The sequence below is a fragment of the Cupressus sempervirens genome, chromosome 10 (assembly GCF_028749045.1).
Source record: "Cupressus sempervirens isolate cs-2001-9-10 chromosome 10, ASM2874904v1, whole genome shotgun sequence".
NCBI lineage: Eukaryota > Viridiplantae > Streptophyta > Pinopsida > Cupressales > Cupressaceae > Cupressus > Cupressus sempervirens.
Genome location: NC_143127.1, coordinates 270,478,271 through 270,501,961, shown reverse-complemented (window position 1 = coordinate 270,501,961; position 23,691 = coordinate 270,478,271). Strand labels below are relative to the sequence as shown.

The window sequence follows — 23,691 nt, the reverse complement described above, 5'->3', positions numbered from 1 at the left end:
GTTGGGAGGTTAAACCTATGTCAACGCTTCTCCTCTTAACAAATAGTCGAGGCTTGAACAACAAACTTCAGATATTTCAATATGTTTTTTGGATCCTTTCTTGCAAGTTCATTTATCCTACTTAATGTATAAATTACAGAATATTTATAAATGATTTAGATTCCTTTTGGTTGTTATAGAAATCAGTTGAGTTAGTTAATTCAGTTACCTTCACATGAAATGGATTGTAATTGTAAAAGATGTTTACTTTGATAATATGGTTATGGTGTATTGCTTTCCTATCTGTTTTACATTCATTTGGTAATCTGTTCAAGTTACAAATTTCAGAATTAAGTATCTATTTTCAATCTAGTATTTTGGTATGTTACACAAGGAAACACCACTTAAGAAGGCAATTTCCCCTTTTCTTGGTCTCTTTCATAAGCTGGTACAATTTCATAAGGCCACTCCCACTTACATCATTATTCTAGATCAGCTCGACCTCTTAGAAAAGTGAAATTTAGCTTTTCAGGTTTTCAGGGTTGTATCACTATCACCATTAACAGTGGCAACATACACTTAAACTTGCTCTTCTTTCTCCATGGATGCAATTTCATGTCCTTTGTGTTAATGTTGGTGCTGCTTTATGTTGTCATTACCAGGCCCTTAAGACTTGGTGTGGTTTCCTTGTGTTCAGCCACTTTTGGCATGATATTCTTTGGCTTGAGGCACTATAAGTGCAACCCTTGGCAATTTACTTAACTTTTAATAAATGGCAGGGTTTTGACTAATGTTTGCAACCTTTTTGCTTTGTAATTTTCTGCCAGCCTATGATCTTAACAATGGGCAAATTTCGAAGGTTTCCTAGTAGGATACTAACACAATGTTTTTTAAATAATGAGGTATTTAATGGTTGCCAAATGCCCGTCGATTCATGTCATTGCTAGGGGAAAAAAATGAGTAATATGATGTATTAGACATTATAGTTGAACATATATTTGATACTGGCACTGTTGGTTATTCTTCATACTCTCAAGAAATTGTGTTGGCTGTCATCATAGAACATCAATTACATAAATCTAGTGCCTTCCCTATCTGATTAGAATGACTATTCCTTGGCCAAACTGCCATTAAGTAGATGTTTGTTAAATGCAAGATATGTAGCACACATTTCTCTAATGATAATATATTTGATATTGGCATTGTTGGTTGTTCTTCGTACTCTCAAGAAATTGTGTTGGCTTTCATCATAGAACATCAATTACATAAATTTAGTGCCTTCCCTATCTGAATAGAATGACTATTCCTCGGCCAAACCACCATTAAGTGGATTTCTGTTAAATGCAAGATATGTAGCACACATTTCTCTAATGATAGTAGTTAGCACTATTCTCTCCATTGACCTATATTGGTTATGCATGGGCGGTAATATAGCTTCATTCAATCATAAGCATAAAAAAAATATACAAAGCCATTGTATTTAATATAAAAGGCTTTGCTGTTTACAGAATCTTATCATTGAGCAAGTAAAACATTCCTGCTAGAAATTAATTTAGTATTCACATATGCACTTAAGCTGTCTAGATTTTATCATCTACAATTTATACATTAGAAACTCAGCTTACAGTGTTATGAACTTGGGTTTGCTGATAAGTACCCCAGTAAGGCATCAAACCAAACATAAATTGTTTGTTTGCTATCATTTGGAACAGGAATTCCCCAATCAACTGATGCCCGAGATATTGAGAAGTCCCTCAAGCCACTTTTCACCCAATTTTGAACCTATGATCAACACCATAACATCATTGAAAGACAAAATGTCAAGTAGATATTCCAGTAGGAGTTGGCCAACTTCAAAATACAAAATGCAGCTACTCCAGTAGCTTGCTTTCAGAATATGGAAAGATTGTCTATGCCAGATATCAAGAATACATTCAAGAAAATCTAATAAATTTATTCTTTAATATGAAAATGCAAAGATATGCACAAGAAACAATTCCTTCAAACCAATAAAAGACTACAATAAAGTAGCAACACAGTAAACAACTGCAATAAGAACAAAATTACCAGCTATTTACTCTGGTAAGTAAATTGCAAGAACCACCTTCAATTCAAAAGCATGAGATCTTATTTCACCATAATTTCATCCTGACCTAAAGCCCTGACTGCACTATGCAGTTGAGATGGGAAGCTATGAATTGTCATGCTTTCTAGTTTCTCCAAGCACTCAATTGCAGAAAGAGAAGATAACTAGAACTAATGTCTAGGACAGATTGTGTTTAGTGAAATAAACAAGAGAATTATTAAAAAAAATTGGTGGTTATAAGGTTTATGACAATTGCATATTTGCATTGGGCAATATTTCTAGGGTCTCTATTTATAAGCATATCAAATTTTAACAAGACAACAGGCTTATTGGGCAATCCTTAGATTGGTGGACATACCACATGTATTTTATTATTCTCTTCCTTTTGCATGGAGTAAGATATAAAATTAGTAGAATATGTGGTATTGAATGTAAAATGTAAAGTACGGTTCTGACTTTCTGTGCTTGTTTTGATTGCCACTTGATCATCACCGACTATTGCTTGGCAGACACAACTACCGACTGTAATCAAGTACACTTTAATATGTAATGTAACCTTTCTCCTAAAGTTAATTGAGTATTTGCAGTGGAATTGACAAAATGATTATACTAGAGTGAACATAACTTGCAATATACAATGTTATCCAAACAGATATAAGTAGTAATGCATATTATACATATGATAATTTATAAGGAATTTGAAGGAAATACCTAATATTGGAATTGAATAACACAAACACATCAATCGATCATATTATCATCAAAATATATATGAAAATCTCAATATATTTTATCATCGAGGGTTTCAAATACTTTTGAATCTATAGCACTTGGAAAGATCATTCTCACTCTAAGAAGACTTTGATGGTTGTAGTATGTAATAAATAATTAGAACTAGTTAAGCTTTGTTGGGATAGGGTAGTTAGGAAGTGAGGGGATGCATCTGTTGGTTTTCCCAACCAACCGACCATTATATAAGATCATTAAATGAATATGGATGATGCACTCATGTTTCTTTGGTAATCAATAAAGTAATAACATTTCCTTGCCATTTTGGTATTCTGGTACTAGTAATGAATGTCATGTTGGTACAATTGAATCTCTGTCACATTGCTCTTTGCAACTTGTGTTAATAACCTTTCTACAATGGTCTAAGCCCTCATAACTATAGCACAACTAGGAAGAACAAAGCACACAACGTCACTCTAAACAAGTGTTGGTTCCATAGGAAGAAAAAAAACTCAACACAAGTGCAAATATCCAAGCTCTAGCCTGGATAACCCGAGTGCACACTATACATAAGGTTAGACACACACTATAAGCCCCCTTATCCAAGTCTCCATAGTCCACCAACCACTGTCTTATTCTTCCTTGAGTGATCTCCATGCCCCCTTCTCAAGTCTCACATGAAAGTTTTATGTAATGATATAGGCTTGTTTTAAAACGAAGTTACCAATTCAAGTTTGGTTGTAAGTTTAGGATCAAAGAACTGGTTTTCCAGTATGGCAAAATTTTGGAAAGGAGTTTGGGTTTGTTCGTACAAAAACATGTAAAATTATATATACATATTTATGAAGCCTAGACGCTTGAGTTAAAATTAGAATGTATCATAAAATCATATGATTTAAACAACAAAAACACCATAAACTTTAAAACTTGTAATCATAGCATCATGAATTGTAATCATACCATCATATATTTCAAGTTCAACATCAAAGATTTAAAAAAATTAAATTAAATCATAAGAAAGTGTTCAAGTATCATTGTTTCAAGTTCAACTAAGGATGTCAAAACTCTATTAAATTTGGCAAAAGCATCACTTATTGACATCTGCACGACCCAGTTCCTCAAAGTTTGAACAAAATTAGCCTGAGTTTGATCTGTTTAAACCAAGTTCTTCTGGGTTCCATTTTCTAGCCTGTCAATTCAAATTGGGGCCCTAGAATTCGAACCCTACCTAGACCAACAGGCGAACTAGACCAGGACCAGGACCACGTACCAACTCATACCCAAGCTGGTCTAGCAGGGTCTAGGGGTGAACCAAAGTAACTTAGTTTTAAAAAACATCACAACCCTTTACAAGTGTTTTCTTTTAATATTCTTAAATACAGAATTATTCCTCTCCCTTTTAGATGGTTTTTATAAATATACTTTATTGGCGAAAGGATCATAATGTCCTTTATTTTTATTTCCCTTTCAACTCTAAAGAGTTATGACTTTATCTTCTCTTGGAGAAAAATGCACATAAAACTCCTCTATAATTCAGTCATTTTCATCAGCAGCAAGAGATGCATTTGCATCACAATACAAAAATCATGTAATCAATAAATGAAATCACTCGCATTGAATATTTCATACTTCATTATGTTTCAATTCTATTTTACTTTATGCAAACTCTTTTCATTTTTTAATTCATATATCTCCCTTATTAATTTTTCACAAGAAGTTTCAATATAAAACACTTTGTCGATCAAACTTATGAAGAGAACTATGCATTTTTCTTATAAAATCTAACAAATTTATAATTGAATGAACTAATTTTTTTGATAGGCAAGAGGTTGTAGCCAAACAATTTTTATTAATAAAAAAACTATTTACCCGTTGACTCACTAGGAACACCAGTAGGAGAGAGTCGACTACAGAAAACCTCAAGTCTTGCACCAGGCCCACCCCCTAAAAAAAACAAGATTCTTACAAATGTCTCGTATATGTTTCAGGGTATTGGTGAGGTAATATACATCCTCATTTAGATTGCCATGCAGACAGAACACAAATAATAATAAGTACTGTACATTCATCCCATGTGCAACTATGGGGTATACAAGAGGAAATTTATTATCTCTTTTACGTTCATAAGTTAAAACAATTCACTTTAATGTACAACCCTTTTAATCTATAGGGGTTTACAAAGTTTGAGTGTTTCCATGCTGTATAGAGTTTTGACTCTTAGTGATTCTCTTTCCGCATTTGTATCCAGCCTTACGACTGCATCCTCACATAATTCTTTATAGTTTATACTACCAGCCTATCAATAAGCATTCATGTCCTGCACATGAAACAACTCTCAACTGCTAGCAGTTTGTCACTTTGTTAGCACATATATCCAAAAAGGATTATATCAAAGTCTACTACTTTAGCGAAATACTATCAAAATGAGCTGATTCCATGGTATAAATTTATGGATAAGCTAATCTGAAAGAAAAGTTGCACAATTACACCTAATGCTATTAATCATAAATATCCATTATTGGGGCAATATTTATTATATCTTATCTCACCAACATTTGTAATGAGCCCTACTGGCTCACTCCAGACTATGCTGAAGAATAATTCTTTTACTTTGGAAGTTTTATATTTTCTTGTATTTTGAGATATGTGATTTTTGCAATTTTCAGAATATATAAATCAAAATACTTTGAAACGCAAAGTAAATGATTATGATTCAAACTCCAACTCTATTTGCTATTGATCAAATTACAAGTGCTCACAAATGCACATGCATATATGCAATAATTTCATTTATTTAAGAACCTGGTATGCTGGATAAAATTGGCTTTCAATTGCAGCAATTTGTATGGAATCCTCGCCCAGCTCTATACAGATCACAACTCTTAGTATGGGATCGCTGCGAGTGATCAAAATGAGGTGATGCTTTATGTGAAACACAACTAGCTATTATTGAATGATGCCATAACCTAGAATCTCGCGCCACCCTTGTAAAATCTTACTAAAATTATCCAGTTATGATATTTAGTATCCAAAAACTGAGTTGCAAAAGATGCGAAAATAACAAGGACACAAGAAAATGTTACAGTCTCTTCTCTGCATAATCAGAACTGAAAAAATAATAGGGGTCTCAAAAGACTAAGTAAAAACCCATTAGGGTCAAATCTATGAAAAAAGCCTCCAAAATAGGAGTCAATACTCATCAAAATGATGACAAACTGCCTCATAAGCCCCATCAAATCATAATAACACCTATGACTCACTCAAAACTGTCCTCAAAATGCTCCAACTAATCATAAAGACCCTTAAACTACCTAGGCAAAGTCAAATTCGGCCTTGAACTGCCTCCTAGAAATACTCCTCATGACTTTTAATCAATAACACTAAGTCTTCAAATATCTCCATCACCCCTAAGACTAAGTATTACTAAACATGTCACATTTGACTCATTTGTCACGAGCAAATTTAAACTTCCCTCTCATTTGCATTAGGATCAACAAAATATTAAATGACCTCACTTACAAGGTCACACATAATATACCATTTTACAAGGTGAATATCTCTTCAAGAATAAAGCATTAAAATAACACTTCAAACTTTAAACATTATCAAATTCCCTCTCCCACTTACGACATGTCTTAATTGAGTTTGGCAAATAAAAAGAAAATCCCATCCAAATTATTAGACTCCAAAACTTATAAAAAAACTTATTGAGCGCATATATATTTCATTTCCTCATGTCGCAACCCTAAAGCTCATTCATTTTGTATGTCGTATTTTTTCTGGAAAGCTCAACTAGGGTTTGAAGACATTTTTATATCTTCTACTGTATTTCATGGCCCGAGTCTGGAACTAGTTGACATCTGGAACTAGTTGACATTTGGAGCATGTTCATCTCTTCTCTTGCTTCAGCACTTTAGCGACTTCATAGAAAAGGTCGGCATTTGTCATATGTGGGAGGATATCACCATTACAACGGTTTTTTGTTTCACTTTTGTGTGAAGGTTAGATCTTCGAGCCATTTCTAGGCAAGTTTTCTTGATTTTGACCACCGTTGGAAGGCATCTTTACTAAATTTTTTCCCTTGTCTCATATTTGATCTGCTGCTTTTGCGCATTCTGGAGCTAAAAAGTGATGCCGTGACCACTCTATTATTGTTTTCCTGTTGGAACAACACTCGTTTTTTACATTCGACACCATCTTTCATTTTCAAGTAGAAGATACGAGACTGCCATTTTTTGAAAGCTGTGTAGAAGCTTACTATTGCACATAATCTCAAGGTAATACCTTTGAATCTACTCGTGTAGACACATTTTAACAATCTCACCTTCATATTCAGTCATTCGTTTGCATTTTCATGAATTGCAAACTGCTATTTCTGATGTTTGGGAAGTTTTTTGGTTGACAATGTGACTCTTCTGACATTTTGAGATGAATCAGTAACTTTAGTGTTTGTCTGATATTTCCCCTTTAATTATTGAGACTGCTGGTATCACACTCGCTTCTGGGTATTTTTCATGCACAAAAATGAATAGGGTACGCTGGACTTGTGTTGGCTTCACTTTTCCTCCATAAACCAAACTGGGTTTTCATTTTTCTGTCCATTATTACTTTTATGGCATTTTCCCTGCGAAATTAAGGGGTTTCTACAACCCGTGTTCTTTTTTAAACAAAAGAAATAGATACTTGTCCTTTCAATCCGTGATTGTCTCACTCCTTTCAAGCTGGAATTTGTAAAAGATAATAAGGATTTCACTAAAATGTTTCTTGAAGTAGATCTTCCTTCTCCTTTAATTTAGCCACTTCATATTCAGCCATAACCACATTCCTTTCATGCACTCTTTTGTGTCTAGGTCCTTTATCACGTCCATAGCCCTATCTTGCTTCAACACTTTAGCTTTGCTCAATTTCTTGTGAACAACACGAGGTTTTTTCCCCTGTAGATACTTGTTTTTCTTAAAAAAATGGATATGTTATGATGCAACTCTTATCTTGCCATTACAAGTTTAAAGATATATTTGGATTGAAAACTTCATAACACTTTTGCTACTGGCTGAATAATGCCATTATCCTTTACTAAGGTTCAACAATGTTACTGTTGTTTCTAAAAGTACACATAGTTAAAATCTTTTCACTTTTGTAACAGCAATATGCTTGCATTTGTTATCAACCATAGCAGATTACATTGATATTCAAAACTCCTTTGACTTTGTAGATTCTGAAATCCTCCAGTCTTGCCATTTTCCCAGATATTTTTTGTTCTCAGCATTATTTGATTCCATAGATGTATTTGTATGAAACTCAAATTTGAGGTGCCTTCTTCCTTAATTGACCTACCAAAGATGAAGCTCTTTTTTTTCGTAACCCCCCTTCTTCATTTGTCTTCACATATATGCACAGTTATTTGCAACAAATTTCTTTGTTCTTTGCTATTATGTGAAATACTTTTCTTTCATCCATCACATGGTGTTACTCAAACAAGTTCACATTTGTTGAAACTGTGATCTGCATATTTAATGTAATAAAAAGTTTCAAATCAAGAACTAATATGTCCCTTTAATATTACATTTCCTTTTTGCTTGATATAAAATCTGTTGTATTTCACTCTGCTGCAAAAGTAAAAGGTTTAATACAGAAATATGTCCCTTTAATACTTCTATAATGTTGTTATATTTTGATTAACTTCTCAAATGATAATATCTCTTATAAATACTTCGGGCTCAATAACCCTCGTGGGAGCCTACGGTTATATCTGCATACTTACAAGAAATATGATGTTGCACAAGAACAAACATGTTAGAAAATAGATCAGGATCTTGAGATAATGGATATAGATGCATATGCGGGGGTAGGATGGTGAGATTGTTGGTCATTGTTTAGATCTTTTAGATCTAATGCTCTTCTTTACATTTGCAAGATTTGGAGCGGGAGCACGGAAAGCTAGAAAGTGGGATCAAAGATCAAGCAACCAGCAATGCAGCCAGTCATTCCAAGCAATGGCTGGCACCCATGACCCATTTTACTTTTCTATAATTTACTTTCCGCATTTGCATTTACTTTCTTAGATCAGATCTTGCTTTATTTTCATTGGTTAGTTTCATGGCCTGTGTGAAATGTGATCAACACTTTACGAATAAAAATACATTTTCAGAAAAGATTATAGCATTCATTTGTTCTCATGTGATTTTTACTTTTCATCATAAAATGTATTTAATAAACTTGAAATGACAAGTGCTTAACATAACCAAATGCATGACCATAGGTATTTCACTTAGCATTCAGTCTAGCAATCATGGCTCAAAATGAACTTTTAGCCAGTAGGTGAAAAATGAGCAACACAAACATTATAATATTCTAATACTCTGGACATAACCTCTACCACCCAAGGAACCATATCATAACAATTCATTTTCATGTTTGTGAAAGCAATATACTAGCTACTATCAAGCTGAAGCTGAAATTGTATGTCTTCTAAGTAAGAACATATCTCGTATATTCAAGAAAAATAAAACTACTAAAACTTCCAAAGTGTGTATTTCATCAAACTGACTGCCATCACCAACTAAACCACCTTAACCATCTTAGTGTGAATTATGAGACTGCCATATATCTTCATATGATACAGCCTTGCTAATCTAATGCTTTAACATTCATATAAGGAGATAATAAGAAAATGCTCTGCTACTAATAATCATAAAGTCACAGTTGCATTAATTATTTTACCATTCTAGGGGGATTACCAATATCTACCACATTAAGCCATAATCATAATGGCCCACCAAAATATGCTCAATTATTAAAACGAAAGGATGTTCATGCCATATAGTAGAGGCCATAACCATATAGACAAAACTACTAGAACCAATACCAAAACAAAAAACCCTATTTGTGTGTGTATATATCTTGAGATAATACATATATATATATATATATATATATATATAGACACACACACACACACACATTACTGATGGGAAAGAAAACAAAAAGAGAAGGAAAAACAGGAGCCAAACCACAAAAGGAAAAATATATGCCTATATATATATAACAGAGTATAAAACTATTGGTATATATATGCATGGAAATGTCTCAAACAACCAGCATCTAAACTAACAATTACGACAGATAATCAAGCATTAGCCAAAATAGAACCAGGCTATTAAAACTGATTATAGTTAAGCAATCTACATTGCTACACCAAACTTTTAAAGTTTATAACAAAGTCAAAAATCACCATATAAAAAGTAACAAATAACTAAATAATAAACCAGCCAAATCCACACCAAAATAGCCCACAGAGTCAAAATTGTGGCCACCTTATAGCATTACAGCAAAGGATAGGAATGATTAATATAGAAAATATATACATCACAAGGAGCCATATACCCTATGATAATTCTGCAAAAAAGTCCCCTTCATATTATAGTCCATACCAACATTATCATCAAGTTACAAGATTCTAGAGCGAACAGCCTCAATCTCTTCCATATATATGTTCACCTCCTCCACTTCATTGTCCCTGATGTAATCATCGAATGAACTAATATTATTCTATATGTTTAATCACATACATTTCAACTTTATCAACTCTCTCATGTAACCCTTTTCATTACTATACATACGTACGTATGCGCACGCACATGCACATACACACACATATACATACATACATATATATATATTGTCATCCTTGTCATCCCTTAGGGCCCATTTGGTTAATGGAATATGATTTCAGAATTGGCTTTCGAAAATCCTGAATTTGGGATTTTAAAACTTGAATTCTGGATTACGGTTTTGGGACTTTGATTTGGGACCATTTGGTTCACCAAGAATTCATTATGAGAATACACATTTCCTCCATTTGGTTGCACATTCTTAGAATTGGAATACCAACGAGAATAAGCATTTCTTTTGCAAGAGGCCTTGCAGCTTCTCCACCCTTTGTTCCTAGTGTACTGATTTTGCCATTCCCAAGCTCCAATTGGCTTGGACTATCACTCTTTCCCTTTGGCTTGGACTATCACCATATTGTTGTTTAGGGCAGAACTATATATCTGTGTGTGTGCGCGCGCACATGTGCATGCGTGCATGCGTGTGTGTGTGTGTCTGTGTCTATGTCTGCCTATGTGTGTGTGTGTCTATGCGTGTGTGTGTGTGTGTGTGTGTGTGTGTGTGTGTGTGTGTGTGGAAAGATAAATGGGTTCCTTAGTTTGAATCTATTTTTAAATGGATTTAAGTTAAACCTCTAAATATACTTGGTTCAGCATGTAACATCCAGTAACTTCCATGTGTAGAATGCAATTTTAGTTGGTTAAAAAATTTTAAGTCTTGATGAATACTTATTTTAGATTTTCAATTTAAGTACTTCAAAAGAAATACTTGTACTCATTTTACAAAATAAATATTGTAGTTTTAAAGTAAATGTAAAAAGAAATAATAATAATAAAATTCTTGATGCTATTTGGGAGGGTTGCCTGGAGCCAAACCCCACATACCCTGTCTACAACGACAAACGCGGTGGCGAATGGCACCACCATCCTCTATTCTTACCACTTTCTCCTCCTCCGCTCTTTGTTGTTAGTAGAAAACCCCATCACTGAGCGTTGTGCGGACATTCTCTCCCTCCAACCGCAAATCTAGTAGCCCACCTCCTCAAAACCCCTACATCATGAAGAAAGTTTCATGCAAAGAAGGCAACAACATTTGTGGTAAAAACTCACACCTCATGCAAGCGTTATGAAGACCTCCACAAGCACCTTAGAGTTGTCCTATGCAAGCAACGCGGCCTCTTGCAGAGCATGCCCCTAGGTCACAATTAAAACGCTGCCCACATGGTCTCTTTCCAAAAGCACCACTCACCAGCATGAGTATTGTAGGAATCCACCATTGTCGACAACCATCTACAACAAAGCTGTCATGAACAGGCAATCCAGCAATCCCAACATGGCGCCAAACCAAATAGCAAATAGGTCAAATGCAAGCAGACTTCAAAACCAATTTTAATTCACTTAATTTGAAATGCTCGTCTTTGGTAAATTGGACTTAGAATAGGTATTTGAGCAATTCCACCTATTTAGATGGAAGACCAAATCTTGGTTTTGAGGGTGTAATGTCCCCATTTTTGCCAACATCAGAGTTTCAGGGACTAGCCTATTATTGTGATCCTCATAGGCTAATTATTGTGGATAGAGGGTCTTCTGAGGCAGTGCCTTGGTTTGGGAGGGTCCTATCTTCTCCACAATTCAGTAAGCTACAAGTTGGTCTTCATTTGGCTCATATTGGACTTCATTTGGGCTTAGATTTGTGTACTTACTATTTGTGGTAAGTTGGGTGTTGATTGAAATGGATCCTTTCTATTTTTGGAAAGTGCAATTGGGCACATGGAGAAATAATAGGTGTTACTCCTATTTCACATGACATATTTAAATGATGAGTATTTTGGGAGTTATATTTTTTAGTGGCCAAATTATTATTAAATCATTAAATGGCTTATTATAAAGTTATAATTAACTTTATAATTCCACTTAAGTTGAGGGAAGAGTCAGCATTCAAACAAGCCATTTATTATATGCCTCAGCCAAGTATTAAATATTTAAAGTGATGTTGTGTTGGAAAGTTTCAAGAGCTGAGTTCTTTTGGGAAACTTTCCCAATTTCTGAAGTTGAGTTGTTTTGGAAACTTTTTTCAACAAAGCATTATAAATATGAGCCCATTTCATTGGATAAAAAACACTTGGAGATATTTATTTTCTTTTGTTTCCTTTGTGGCTTTTTCTAGGGTTCTAAATTTGGATGCCCTTGCTGAAGTATAAGGGTCTGAATTCTGAGTCGTTCCATTGGATCTACAGCTTAAGTATTGTAGATTCAAATCTAAAATTTTGTTCTGAGTTTGCTTTGGCAATTGTGCTGAGGTATACAACTGGCCATTTCCATATCTTATCTACAGTGGCTGAGGAGCAAATTGACGACTGGGCAATTTGGAATCTAAGCTTAACTTTAATCTACTGCTAATGTAAAGTAGATTAATTTTGGGTTCTCTCAAATCTAACTTGTAGTGTCTTTCCTTTTGTATTGGCTGTGTCTGGGAAGACGTTTTTGATTGAGGAATTTGTTACAAGCTGCACATTGGGGAAATTCAGATCTGCATTGGGCAATCAGAATTTGGGGATTGTGGAAAAGATACTAAACGTTGTCATTACCAATTGCTGGGAATTGTTTTCAACTGTACATCAGGCAACATGAATTCCTTGCCTTTGGCATTTATATCTCCTACCACTGGGCAATTTCTTTCTTATATCTGAACATTGGGTCTGCTGCTGTTGTAACTCGTTTTGCAGGCCTGTGAAGTACATTGTTGGGTGAAAAATATGGTATTTGGCTGTAATCAGATTGTAGGTGATTGCTTATAGGATTGAGAGTTGTTTGGAGAGTACTACTTATGTTTGTGACCTGTTTGCTACAACTGGTATACAAGCTGTGAGAAATTACAGGTTCTTTTATGACATTTGTAATTTCCTAATTTTGATATAGAGCAATAAATGGCAGTATTGTTTGATTTCAAATTCATTCAACATTGTGGTATTTCAATGAAGATTACTTGTGTATAATTGACATGGTTAGTGGAGTCATATTACCATGTGTTTAATTTCTTGATGAATCCAACAATTTAGCTTTGTGTATATCTTTACCAGTAGCATAAACTGAGATCGGAGTATGATTGCCCAAGTGTTTGACAAAATGCCAAACTTCTAATTAATAAAGGAAATTGATGTTATTAAAGCAATAACCAGTTGGGGTTATTACACAGGGCTAAATGAGGATATCAAATTCTACTTTTTCCGAATTCCCATTCTTGTTTTGTAGACCCAAACAGTGGATTAGAAATTTTTGAGAATTCTGAATTCTAATTCCTGCCCAAATCTGCAATCCAAATGGGTCCTTAATAAAAAGGATTCCCATCCCTATCATCCTAGAAACACCTTGCATTTCGTATCATTTCCATCTTGAGACACCATGGAAAAAAGGGGAACAAGGAATTTTTACTAGTTATCCATGGTACTGAAGAAATTAAGAAGTTTGTTCCCGAAAGATTCTGTAACATCATGTGGACAAGGCACATGGGAAGGAAAAAAGTTCACTATATTAAAGAATTTAACCCCAACGCAAGCCACGAGGAAAAAGTGTATCTAGGTGCGGCAATTAAGTGGAAGGCCAAAATGCTTATAGCCCAACTTAGAACTAGTTCTCGCCAGTTGAGAGGTGAGACGGGTAGATGAAAAGTGTCAAAAGAGGAATGGGAAGATAGGACCTGCCTATTCTGTGACACGGAAGCAATTGAAACAAAACATCACTTTGCCATAGATTGCCCGGCATACAGCAACATCAGATCCAGGTATTCAGAGATATTAGAAAACAGCAGTTGGGCCACCTCTTCGAAGAAAAGCAATTAGATAAGACCGCAAACTTGACCATCAAAATACACTGAAGAAGAGAAGAATTAGTCAAAGGATTACAGCTGGATTAGGCTAGTTGTTAGCAGGCGAGTCCCATAGGCTGCTTTGGCCTCGTGGACATTATTAAAATCTTTCATTCTTTCAATAACCCACATTGGAGGAAAATATGTTGGCTTCTTTAGAATCTCAATTGGAAGAAGACAAAACTTGTGCAAATGCAACTAGTTCTAGGCTCAATTTCCATAATTACTATGGTGATTGACCTCCCAAGACCTCCAAACAGCTATAAACCTTCACAATGGAGAAAATAATATTTCACCAATAAATTGATGTGAGATATAAAATAATATGTATAACCTTGCTTATAAAGGCAAGAAATAAACCAGTAGGTACGAATAACCCTAAAACTACCAACAATTAAAATGTGCACCTAATTAATTAATCAATAATGCCTAAATTAAGCTTAAGCATGTGACTAAATAATAATTTACTCCAATAGTTAATCCATATTTTGAGTTAGGGATTGATGTTTGGTTATGTATGAGCAAATCTTTCCAAGCACAACATTCCTCATCAAAGCATTCAAGAGAATTAAGTATACTACACAACATAGCAATCCTAGATTGCTGGTTTTACTTTAAAATATAAAAACTAGAGTATTTTTTTCATTAGCCGAATTTTTTGTCAATTCGCTTTTTTGGGTTTAAATTTTATATTAATCACTATTTTCCCTATCTTTCAAATATCAATAATTTTTATGATTTTTCAACTAAAATGATACAAAGTTTTAAAATCATGATTAATTAACCATCAATCAGTGCCTTGGATAAAATGGTATGTGGAGAAAAGTGTATAGCGTATGAACTATAAACACTAACTTCATATGTTTTCTAGTTAATCTATCATAATTCTTATTGATGCTCACATCCCCTACTACTACATGGTTGACTCAAATCTAATTGAAAACTTCTAGAATTTGGTAGTTTGGCCACAAAACTTCTCCCACAATATATGTGGAGATTATGATTTGAAGTCAATAAGGAGACAAACTCAAATAGATCACAAATGGACACATTCAAACTAGTATGATGCAAAAACAATGAGTAAGAAACAAGACATGTTAGAATTGAGAAAGAAAGATGATAATTTGAACTTCCAATGCCAAAATCATTTCCTTCTTAAGAAATTTTTTTCTCTCCCATTTGAATGACAACCAACAATTGCCTCTTCATTTTGGAGAGGGTGTAACGATAAAGCAGTGACTTGGAAATTGAAAAACCCATTATTATTTAGAATCTAGATAACTGAATTAAAAATATGCACCCAAACATGTTACAATGTACATAATCCAAAAATGCTCGATAAACAACCTCATGCAAACGATTTGCTGGCTGAACAAAGAGGGGATTTGCAGTCAATAACTCTTCGAGTGGTCTTTGGTACTTTGAGAGAGAAAAAAAGTAATTATCTTCCTTCCGCTTCTCACATGGCTTCCTATGAATAGGACAGAATTTTCCTTCTAGCAACATATTTTCATCCTGCAATAAATAAGAGAATTTAAACTGAGACTTTTCATACAATGAAAGGTACCTTTACTGAAACAATTAAACCAAGACTTCCATTGGTTTAAACCTGCAAAATATTATAGATTGTGACAACTATTTGCCATATTCATTTACAAGCAAAATGCAAAGAAGACACTAGTTTATAAGAAATCTATCACATGAAACTCTCAGAATGTGCTACATAGACTGCTCTCAATTGTTAGTATCCAATCTATCTCTAGTCTTTATTTATTATTTTATTATCAGTCAAACCAATGTTTTCCCAATTTATTTGGGAAAATCAAATTTTCCCACATGTTTTCTGGGTTCTTTCTGATATTTTCCTAGCCCCATCTTAGTTTCACCCAATTTATTAGACAAATCTTTACCTTTCAATTTGCCAATATAGTCCCAAGAAAGACTTTTGCTAACCGTAAACAATATCATACCAATACATCACAATCCCAATATACATGTGCACAACTTATTCTAGGGAAAAAATGGATGATATGTTCAATTATTGTCAATGGAGCACCAACTAATAAACCTGTGGAGGGACTGAGAACGATTTCATTCAATAAAGAATTGTATTATGGTTTATTAAAGACAAATTTGTGACAACAGATGAACTCCTCCTATACTAAAATGTCATATTTGTGACAACAAATAAACTCGTCCTATACTAAAATGTCATTAGTACAAATCGTAGTTATAGTACTACACTTCAATGAATTATTCTAAAGGATGCTCTCTAGGTCATGGAAGCCCCCTATTGTCAGTAAATTGTATACTATAGCCAACGGGTAGAATTGTATCCGAAAGGGCACCTGACGGATGAGTCACCCCTTACAAAAAGTATATGCACATCAACCGTAGGGACTATTGAGACATCATCATAATCATTGTGTAAGCATTGGAGTGCATATTGTGTATATGAATAAAGTATTTGTTCTGTGTTATATCTTATTGTACTACATGCAATAAGTATCCATTTACAGGAACGTAAAGAATTTTCCATTCGGAGTACATGTTGCAGGAGGCACAAGTACATGACCAAGCAAAAAGAAAGGGAAGCAAACAACACAGTCGGCTGTGTCGGATAATCCTACAGCGCAGAATGTTTCATTTGAAGGGTTGAATGGACCAGAATGCAAGAAGTGGTGGCAGGAGACACCTAATAACCATCCAGTGAAGGCCAGCATTCAGAAGGCACAGGTTGAATGGGTAATACAAATGCATGTATTTTGTATTCGAGATTATGAAGGGTTTCTACGCCTCATGATAGAAACATATGATAGGTTCTCTCTAACTTGTACATTTGCCTATATTGGATGCAACTTGGTAATATCATTCAGATCAACGGACTTCACACAAGTATTTGAGATACTTGGTCATGCACAAGGGGGAAGGAAAATAGACAGTAAACTGAAAAAGTTGAGTTGGGAATGAAAGACACAATTGATACAGCTGGTATGTGGGGATTTGATGTTAGTTTGTGATGACTGATCAGGAAAGTACTGTACATACTTCATAAATTCTTTGGGGCCAGAAAAAGTTTTGGGCCCTATTTTATCAAGATTTTGGGCCGACATGTAATTATTAATTATAACCCTAAAGCGGTAAAAATACTTGTATAAAAGAGCTAGGGTTAGGGATTGTTTTATACGGTGATGCGAAAATTGGTTCTTACGGCAATATTGAGTTGTAAGGGATTACAGATTGTAATCAGGTTATAATCACTAGATCGTAAAAATATTGGACTTGCTATTTGGTAGACATATGTAATGTCCCCGTTTTGGCTAGCATTGTTTTGCATGCCGAATCAGTCTAGCACGGACTCTCGTAGATGGGTGGTTGTGATGAGAGAGTCATTCTAGCATTTAGTTGGGGATTGGATGGTTTATTATGCTCTTGGAGATATTATTTATATTTTATCATTACTTCTTATATTAGGCCTACATGTTATAATTCTAAGCTGAGTTGCACTTTTTATTTTATAAAGTTATTTAATTATAAAAGTGCATTATAATGAGATTTTATAATGGATGCTTCTAGAAGTTCTTAGTAACTTTTTAGAAAAGTGAATAAATAGAGGGCTTGGCCTCTCATTTGAACACACTTGATTTGATGATTCTGCTACCTTGTCTCTATGAGCATTTGTGGCACCATCTAGGTCTGCAAATATTCAACATAATCCCTTGAGAGTGATACCTCTCAAGAGATTGCATAACTAAGGAAGTGAAAGACCTTTTGAAGGGTTGCACTTTGGAAGTGGTATTCAGCTATTTCAAGTTGAGCTTAATTTGTATATTCAAACTACCTGAGAGTTTGAGTTTTTGGAAGCAGATCCGAAAAAGCAATTCGAAAAAGCGGTTCGAAAAAGCAGATCCGAAAGAAGCAAGTGAAAAAGCAGATCAGGAAAAGCAAAGCAGAAAGGTAGCATTGGAGAAAATTATTGTAGCCATCTACAATCAGGTTCCTTTAGATATTACATGCATTGTTCTTATTATTTAGATGCATATTAGAAGGTAAGGCTCTAGGTGAAAGTTGTAACAGATTTAAGCATTATTCTTGCGGATGTAAGCCAAGAGTCTTGGCCATTTCATACTAGCATTGTAGTTAACATTTTATGTGCAATAAAGGAGACATAATTTGCTGGTCTGATATAGTGTAATTGAATATGTATTTATCATTCATGATCGGCTTATTAGTTTGCATGCCAATTGTTTGACAAAATGTCAATTGGCTGTAGGTTCTCTTTTTAGGCATAAATAATGTTATAATTATGCATACCAAGTGTTTGTATTAATGCCACTTGACTATAAGTGCATTAACGCCATCACAAGTTGCATCCCAAGTGTTTGTCAAAATTACTAGTTGCTGTAGCTGCATATTGCAAGTAGTTTCAATCACATATATGCATTGAATATTGTCAAAATAAGTTGCACATTCATCTTAGGTCATTGTTTAGTCAATTTAGAGTCTACTTGCAAGCATTTTTATTGATGCTAAGTGAAGGAAAGAGTCATAAAAGCAAACTGAAATTTTATATCAGTCATATGACCCTTGTATGCAAAGTTTTTTTTTGAACCTTTATCAGCATTTTGAGATCAGATTTGAGCAAGGTCATTACAGTGGTATCAGAGCGGTTTCCTGCCAGCCTGACTGGGTTATTTCAGAATGAATTCAATTATCAGTATGGTGTTAACAGGAGACAGGGATTTGGAAGAAAGAATGCACAATGTAAAGAAGAAATTAGATTGCCCATTTCAGCGAACAGAGGACCTTCTAAAAACTTTGGAGGAGTTGGAAAATTATTTAGGCAAGATTGATCAGTCAAAACCCGATGCTATGCAAACAGCTTTATCTACAACATTTGGTTTGATGGTTAAGCCCCACTTATTGAGACATCATGATGAGGTGATAAGACTTGCAGCTCTCTCTTGCATTAGTGAAATCACGAGGATAATAGCTGGCCTTAATTCTTATGACGATCAGATTATGAGAGAGATACTTCACGCCATGGTAAAAAACTTCGAAAAGTTGGACAACATCCGGGACTCTTATTTCACAAAAAGGGCAAGATTACTTGAAGTATTTGCAAGGTGTAGATTTGAAAACATTATGCTGGCAATAGGTTGTATCAGTGACATTCGCAAGATGTTCAACACATTTTGGAATATTATGGATCAGTTTCATCCCAACAGCGTATTAGTATCGATGCACTCCATCATGTTCACAATCTTGTTTGAGAAGGATGAAATTTCTAAACTTTTGGCAAAAGATTTATGGTGGGTTTGGACAAAAAAGAGGAATGTGTCACCTATGGCATGTACGTGGTTAAGGAGCCTAATTGATAGGCCTAAGGATCAAAGTACCTTTCCTATGACAGGCAGAAACTTGTATGAGGAGTTTAATAGACATTAGCACATCTTCAAGTTTATCTGCATCATCTTCACACGCAAAAGTGGTTACAAATGTTGTGCAGGTTGAGCCAGTTGCATCAGAAGTTGATATCACAGGCACACTGGACTGCATGATAGACACAGATAGTGATTCCAGTACAGTTGGGCTAGATGAAGTTACAACAGTTGAGGATATTATCATGTTTGAGGATAGTATGGTTGATCAGAAAGTGAGCATTCAGGAGTTTGCAGAAAATGAGTATCAGGCATAGTTGGATGCTTCTTCGCATGAGATACAGGCTAGTAATTCTTCACGTGTTTTCACAAGCCAGCTAAAGACGAAGAAAAAGGATATTGTCGCGGCTTTATCTCATCATGACAGGATGCGTGGATTGATCGAGAATCACATTTGGATGATTCAACTACAGGAGAGACCGAAAGGAGTCACAGCAGGTTCTTGTGACGACTTACAGCAAATCAAGGAAGGCATGGAAGCAATGAAGGTAAGTTACATACACCTACTTTCAGATCGCAATCATCTCCTTAATCTTGTGGGGATCTATTCAGATGCATTGAAGAAGAAGGGAGAGGAGGTCAACCGATTTTCTCATGAGCTAGAGGATACTCGAAATTCCTTGATGTATACTCAGTTGGCTCTCCAGGATTCTGAGAGACATGTGGACGAGCTTTGTCTTGAGGTGAGTTCAGTTCAGGAGTTAGCGCATATGGCAGGGACTCAGTTTTCTTTTACAGTTGGGTCACATGTTGATGATGATATGAGTATGTCTAGCATTCACACTCTGGATTCAGAGATTGTAGTGGGTACAGTAGACAGGTGCGTGAAGTCAATTGGTATTGTTCACATTACTCAGGTGAGGAGTTTACTTGAGTTGCCAGTTGATTTTCGTTCATGGATTAGTTGTTGGGATCCTTATCTTAGTACTTGGGAATGTTTGGATGGGAGATATCTATCATTTTTTGGTAATAGTATCGGATGCACCATCATGGACTTGATTAGTAGTTTACTAGGTGTAGTTCTCATCCATGCCAGTAGCTTGTCTGATGCTGGAATAAGTTTTTATATACCTGTGTTGGGCATTGTTCATGTATCCAATTGACCATTCTTGTTGGAATGGGTTGATGATCTCTCAGATATGAGAGAAATTACAGAAGAGTCCCAGGATCTGATTATTACAGATGACACCCAAGGGGATGTTGTGGATAGTGTCGAGGACTTAGTCTCTTCAGCGAGTTCCTTTGATACGGAGGTTTATGCTGATGCTTCAGTCACTCCGTTTGATGATACGAGTTCAGCAATTGGACTGCAGAATTTGGATGGCAATATTACAGACAATAGCTACTCTGGGGTTACTCCTTTGGACAGTGTACCAGGGGTAGAGTATAGGAGTTTGATCAGCCAGCACAATCATGTGTCTAGTCAGCTGAGAATTAGTGAGAGAGACATTACTATCGTTGCGAGCATTTCAATGCTGCTCGTCAGTTGTTAGCAATTTATGGATGGGGTTCTCCTACTAGTGATGAGCGGGGAGGCAGTTACCTTTCCTTGATAGAGATCCACTCTTTATGGGAGGCTATCTGGATTCTGAGACAAAATTATATTCAGTTGGTAGTCGACAGAGATTATCTTATGGAGTGGGGCAGTACAGCATATGACGCATTATTGGTCAAGGAAGATGAGGTGAGTGAGCTTACTCAGCAGCTCGAGGTGACTTCTGAGTGCCTTGAGAGTACACAGTTGGCTTTCGAGGAGTCACATTTTCATTTGGCTGAGGTGACCATGGAGTTAGAGTGACTTCAGTCTTTACCAGATTCTGTACAGTCACAGGTCGCGGTGTCTGGTGATCCGAGGATGTCCATGGTCAAGGTTGATAGAGGCAGTGGAGATGAGGATATATCTGTCCTTGATACCAGTATTGGCATGATTGGTTCATTTCCACTGGAGGCAGGTTCAGTTGAGTTGGGCGCTACAGCTGAGCATGGTGGTATGTTTGACTTGGTGGTGGTCTCTACTACGGATGGCAAGGAGACTAGTGATGTTGTATCAGAGATCTTGTGTGATGTTGGTGAACTTGCAGTTGGCATGGTTCCTCCTAGTGACACTACTCCCTTGGCAATATCTTCGGAAGTAATAGTTAGTTCTGGCTTGGTTAGTGATCAGTTGCAGTGGGTTGCATCACCTGTGTATGGCGAGCTGTCAACTGAGGTTGGTTCTTTTAATCAGCATTATACTGCAGGGTATGTTCATCAGTTTGCATTGGATCCAGGTGTTGAGGACTGGATGGCCGTCAGATTTGGTTTGGGTTCTTGTTCTTGCTATCTATCATGTGATGACTATTCGCCAACAGCGATGCCTGGGAGTTATGGTTATGAGACAGTGGCCGGTGATTTACAGAGTTGTGTTGATTGCAGTAGGTTTACAGTGTGTGGATTCTCTGTATTTGGTGCAGTTTCATGCAGGAGTGGTCACCATTGTAGCAGAGTTGGAGTGTGCATTCCGCATAACACGGTGGGTTGTGTGGATGGTGTTGGCAGTTTGGGTTGCTCACTCTACTTGGGTTTTGATGTTTTGAGAGTTTGTGTCTCGTGGGTTTTTCACTGTGGCAATAGTGGATTTGGAGTTCAGTTGCATAGTTGTTCACGATCCATTCATGGATTCCTCTTGGTTATATTTCAGAGGTTGTCACTGGAGCCCACGTTGACTGACAGCAGTATGGTTCATGACTACATTTGGGATCCAAGTGGATTGACTAGTTTGTTGTTCAGCCATTGCTTGGGGACAAGCAATTTTAGGAAGGGCGGACTGTAATGTCCCCGTTTTGGTTGGCATCGTTTTACGTGCCGGATCAGTCTATCACACTATCATAGACTCTCGTAGACGGGTGGTTGTGATGAGAGAGTCATTCTTGCGTTTATTTGGGGATTTGATGGTTTATTATGCTCTTGGAGATATTATTTATATTTTATCATTACTTCTTATATTGGGCCTACATGTTATAATTCTAAGCTGAGTTGCACTTTTTATTTTATAAAGTTATTTAATTATAAAAGTGCATTATAATGGGATTTTATAATGGATGCTTCTAGAAGTTCTTAGTAACTTCTTAGAAAAGTGGATAAATAGAGGGCTTGGCCTCTCATTTGAACATACTTGATTTGATGATTCTACTACCTTATCTCTATGAGCATTTGTGGCACCATCTAGGTCTGCAAATATTCAGCATAATCCCTTGAGAATGATACCTCTCAAGAGATTGCATAACTGAGGAAGTGAAAGACCTTCTGAAGGGTTGCACTTTGGAAGTGGTATTCAACCATTTCAAGTTGAGCTTAATTTGTATACTCAGACTACCTGAGGGATTGAGTTTTTGGAAGCAGTCCGAAAAAGCAGATCCGGAAAAGCAGTCTGAAAAAGCAGATCCGAAAAAGCAGTTCGAAAAAGCAAAGCGAAAAAACAAATCCGAAAAAAGCAAGTGAAAAAGAAAATCCGAAAAAGCAAAGCAAAAAGGCAGCATTGGAGAAAATTATTACAGCCATCTACAATCAGGTTCCTTTAGATATTACATGCATTGTTCTTATCATTTAGATGCATATTAAAAGGTAATGCTGTAGGTGAAAGTTGTAACAGATTTAAGCATTATTCTTGCGGATGTAAGCCAAGAGTCTTGGCCATTTGATAATAGCATTGTAATTAACATTTTATGTGCAATAAAGGAGACATAATTTGCTGGTCTGATATAGTGTAATTGAATATGTATTTATAATTCATGATCAGTTTATTAGTTTGCATGCCAATTGTTTGACAAAATGTCAATTCGCTTTAGGTTCTCTTTTTAGGCATAAATAATGTTATAATTCTGCATACCAAGTGTTTGTATTAATGCCACTTGGCTATAAGTGCATTAACGCCATCACAGGTTGCATTCCAAGTGTTTGTCAAAATTATTAATTGTTGTAGCTGCATATTGCAAGTAGTTTCAA

General features: G+C 35.7%; 1 protein-coding gene across 3 annotated transcripts in view; it reads right to left on the bottom strand.

Moving 5' to 3' along the window:
- The window catches only part of OVA1 (methionyl-tRNA synthetase / methionine-tRNA ligase / MetRS (cpMetRS)), a 263,112-nt gene that overhangs the window by 154,386 nt on the left and 85,035 nt on the right, over nucleotides 1-23,691 (bottom strand). For all 3 annotated transcript variants that reach the window (XR_016358062.1, XM_089807421.1, XM_089807422.1), the window contains exons 4-5: nucleotides 15,614-15,781; nucleotides 1,637-1,761 (exon numbers count right to left, since the gene is read on the bottom strand). Coding sequence is in view for 2 of the 3 variants with exons in the window: in XM_089807421.1 (XP_089663547.1) it covers nucleotides 1,637-1,761; nucleotides 15,614-15,781 (293 nt within the window). In the remaining variant the exon portion in view is untranslated. The remainder of the gene's footprint in view (nucleotides 1-1,636; nucleotides 1,762-15,613; nucleotides 15,782-23,691) is intronic.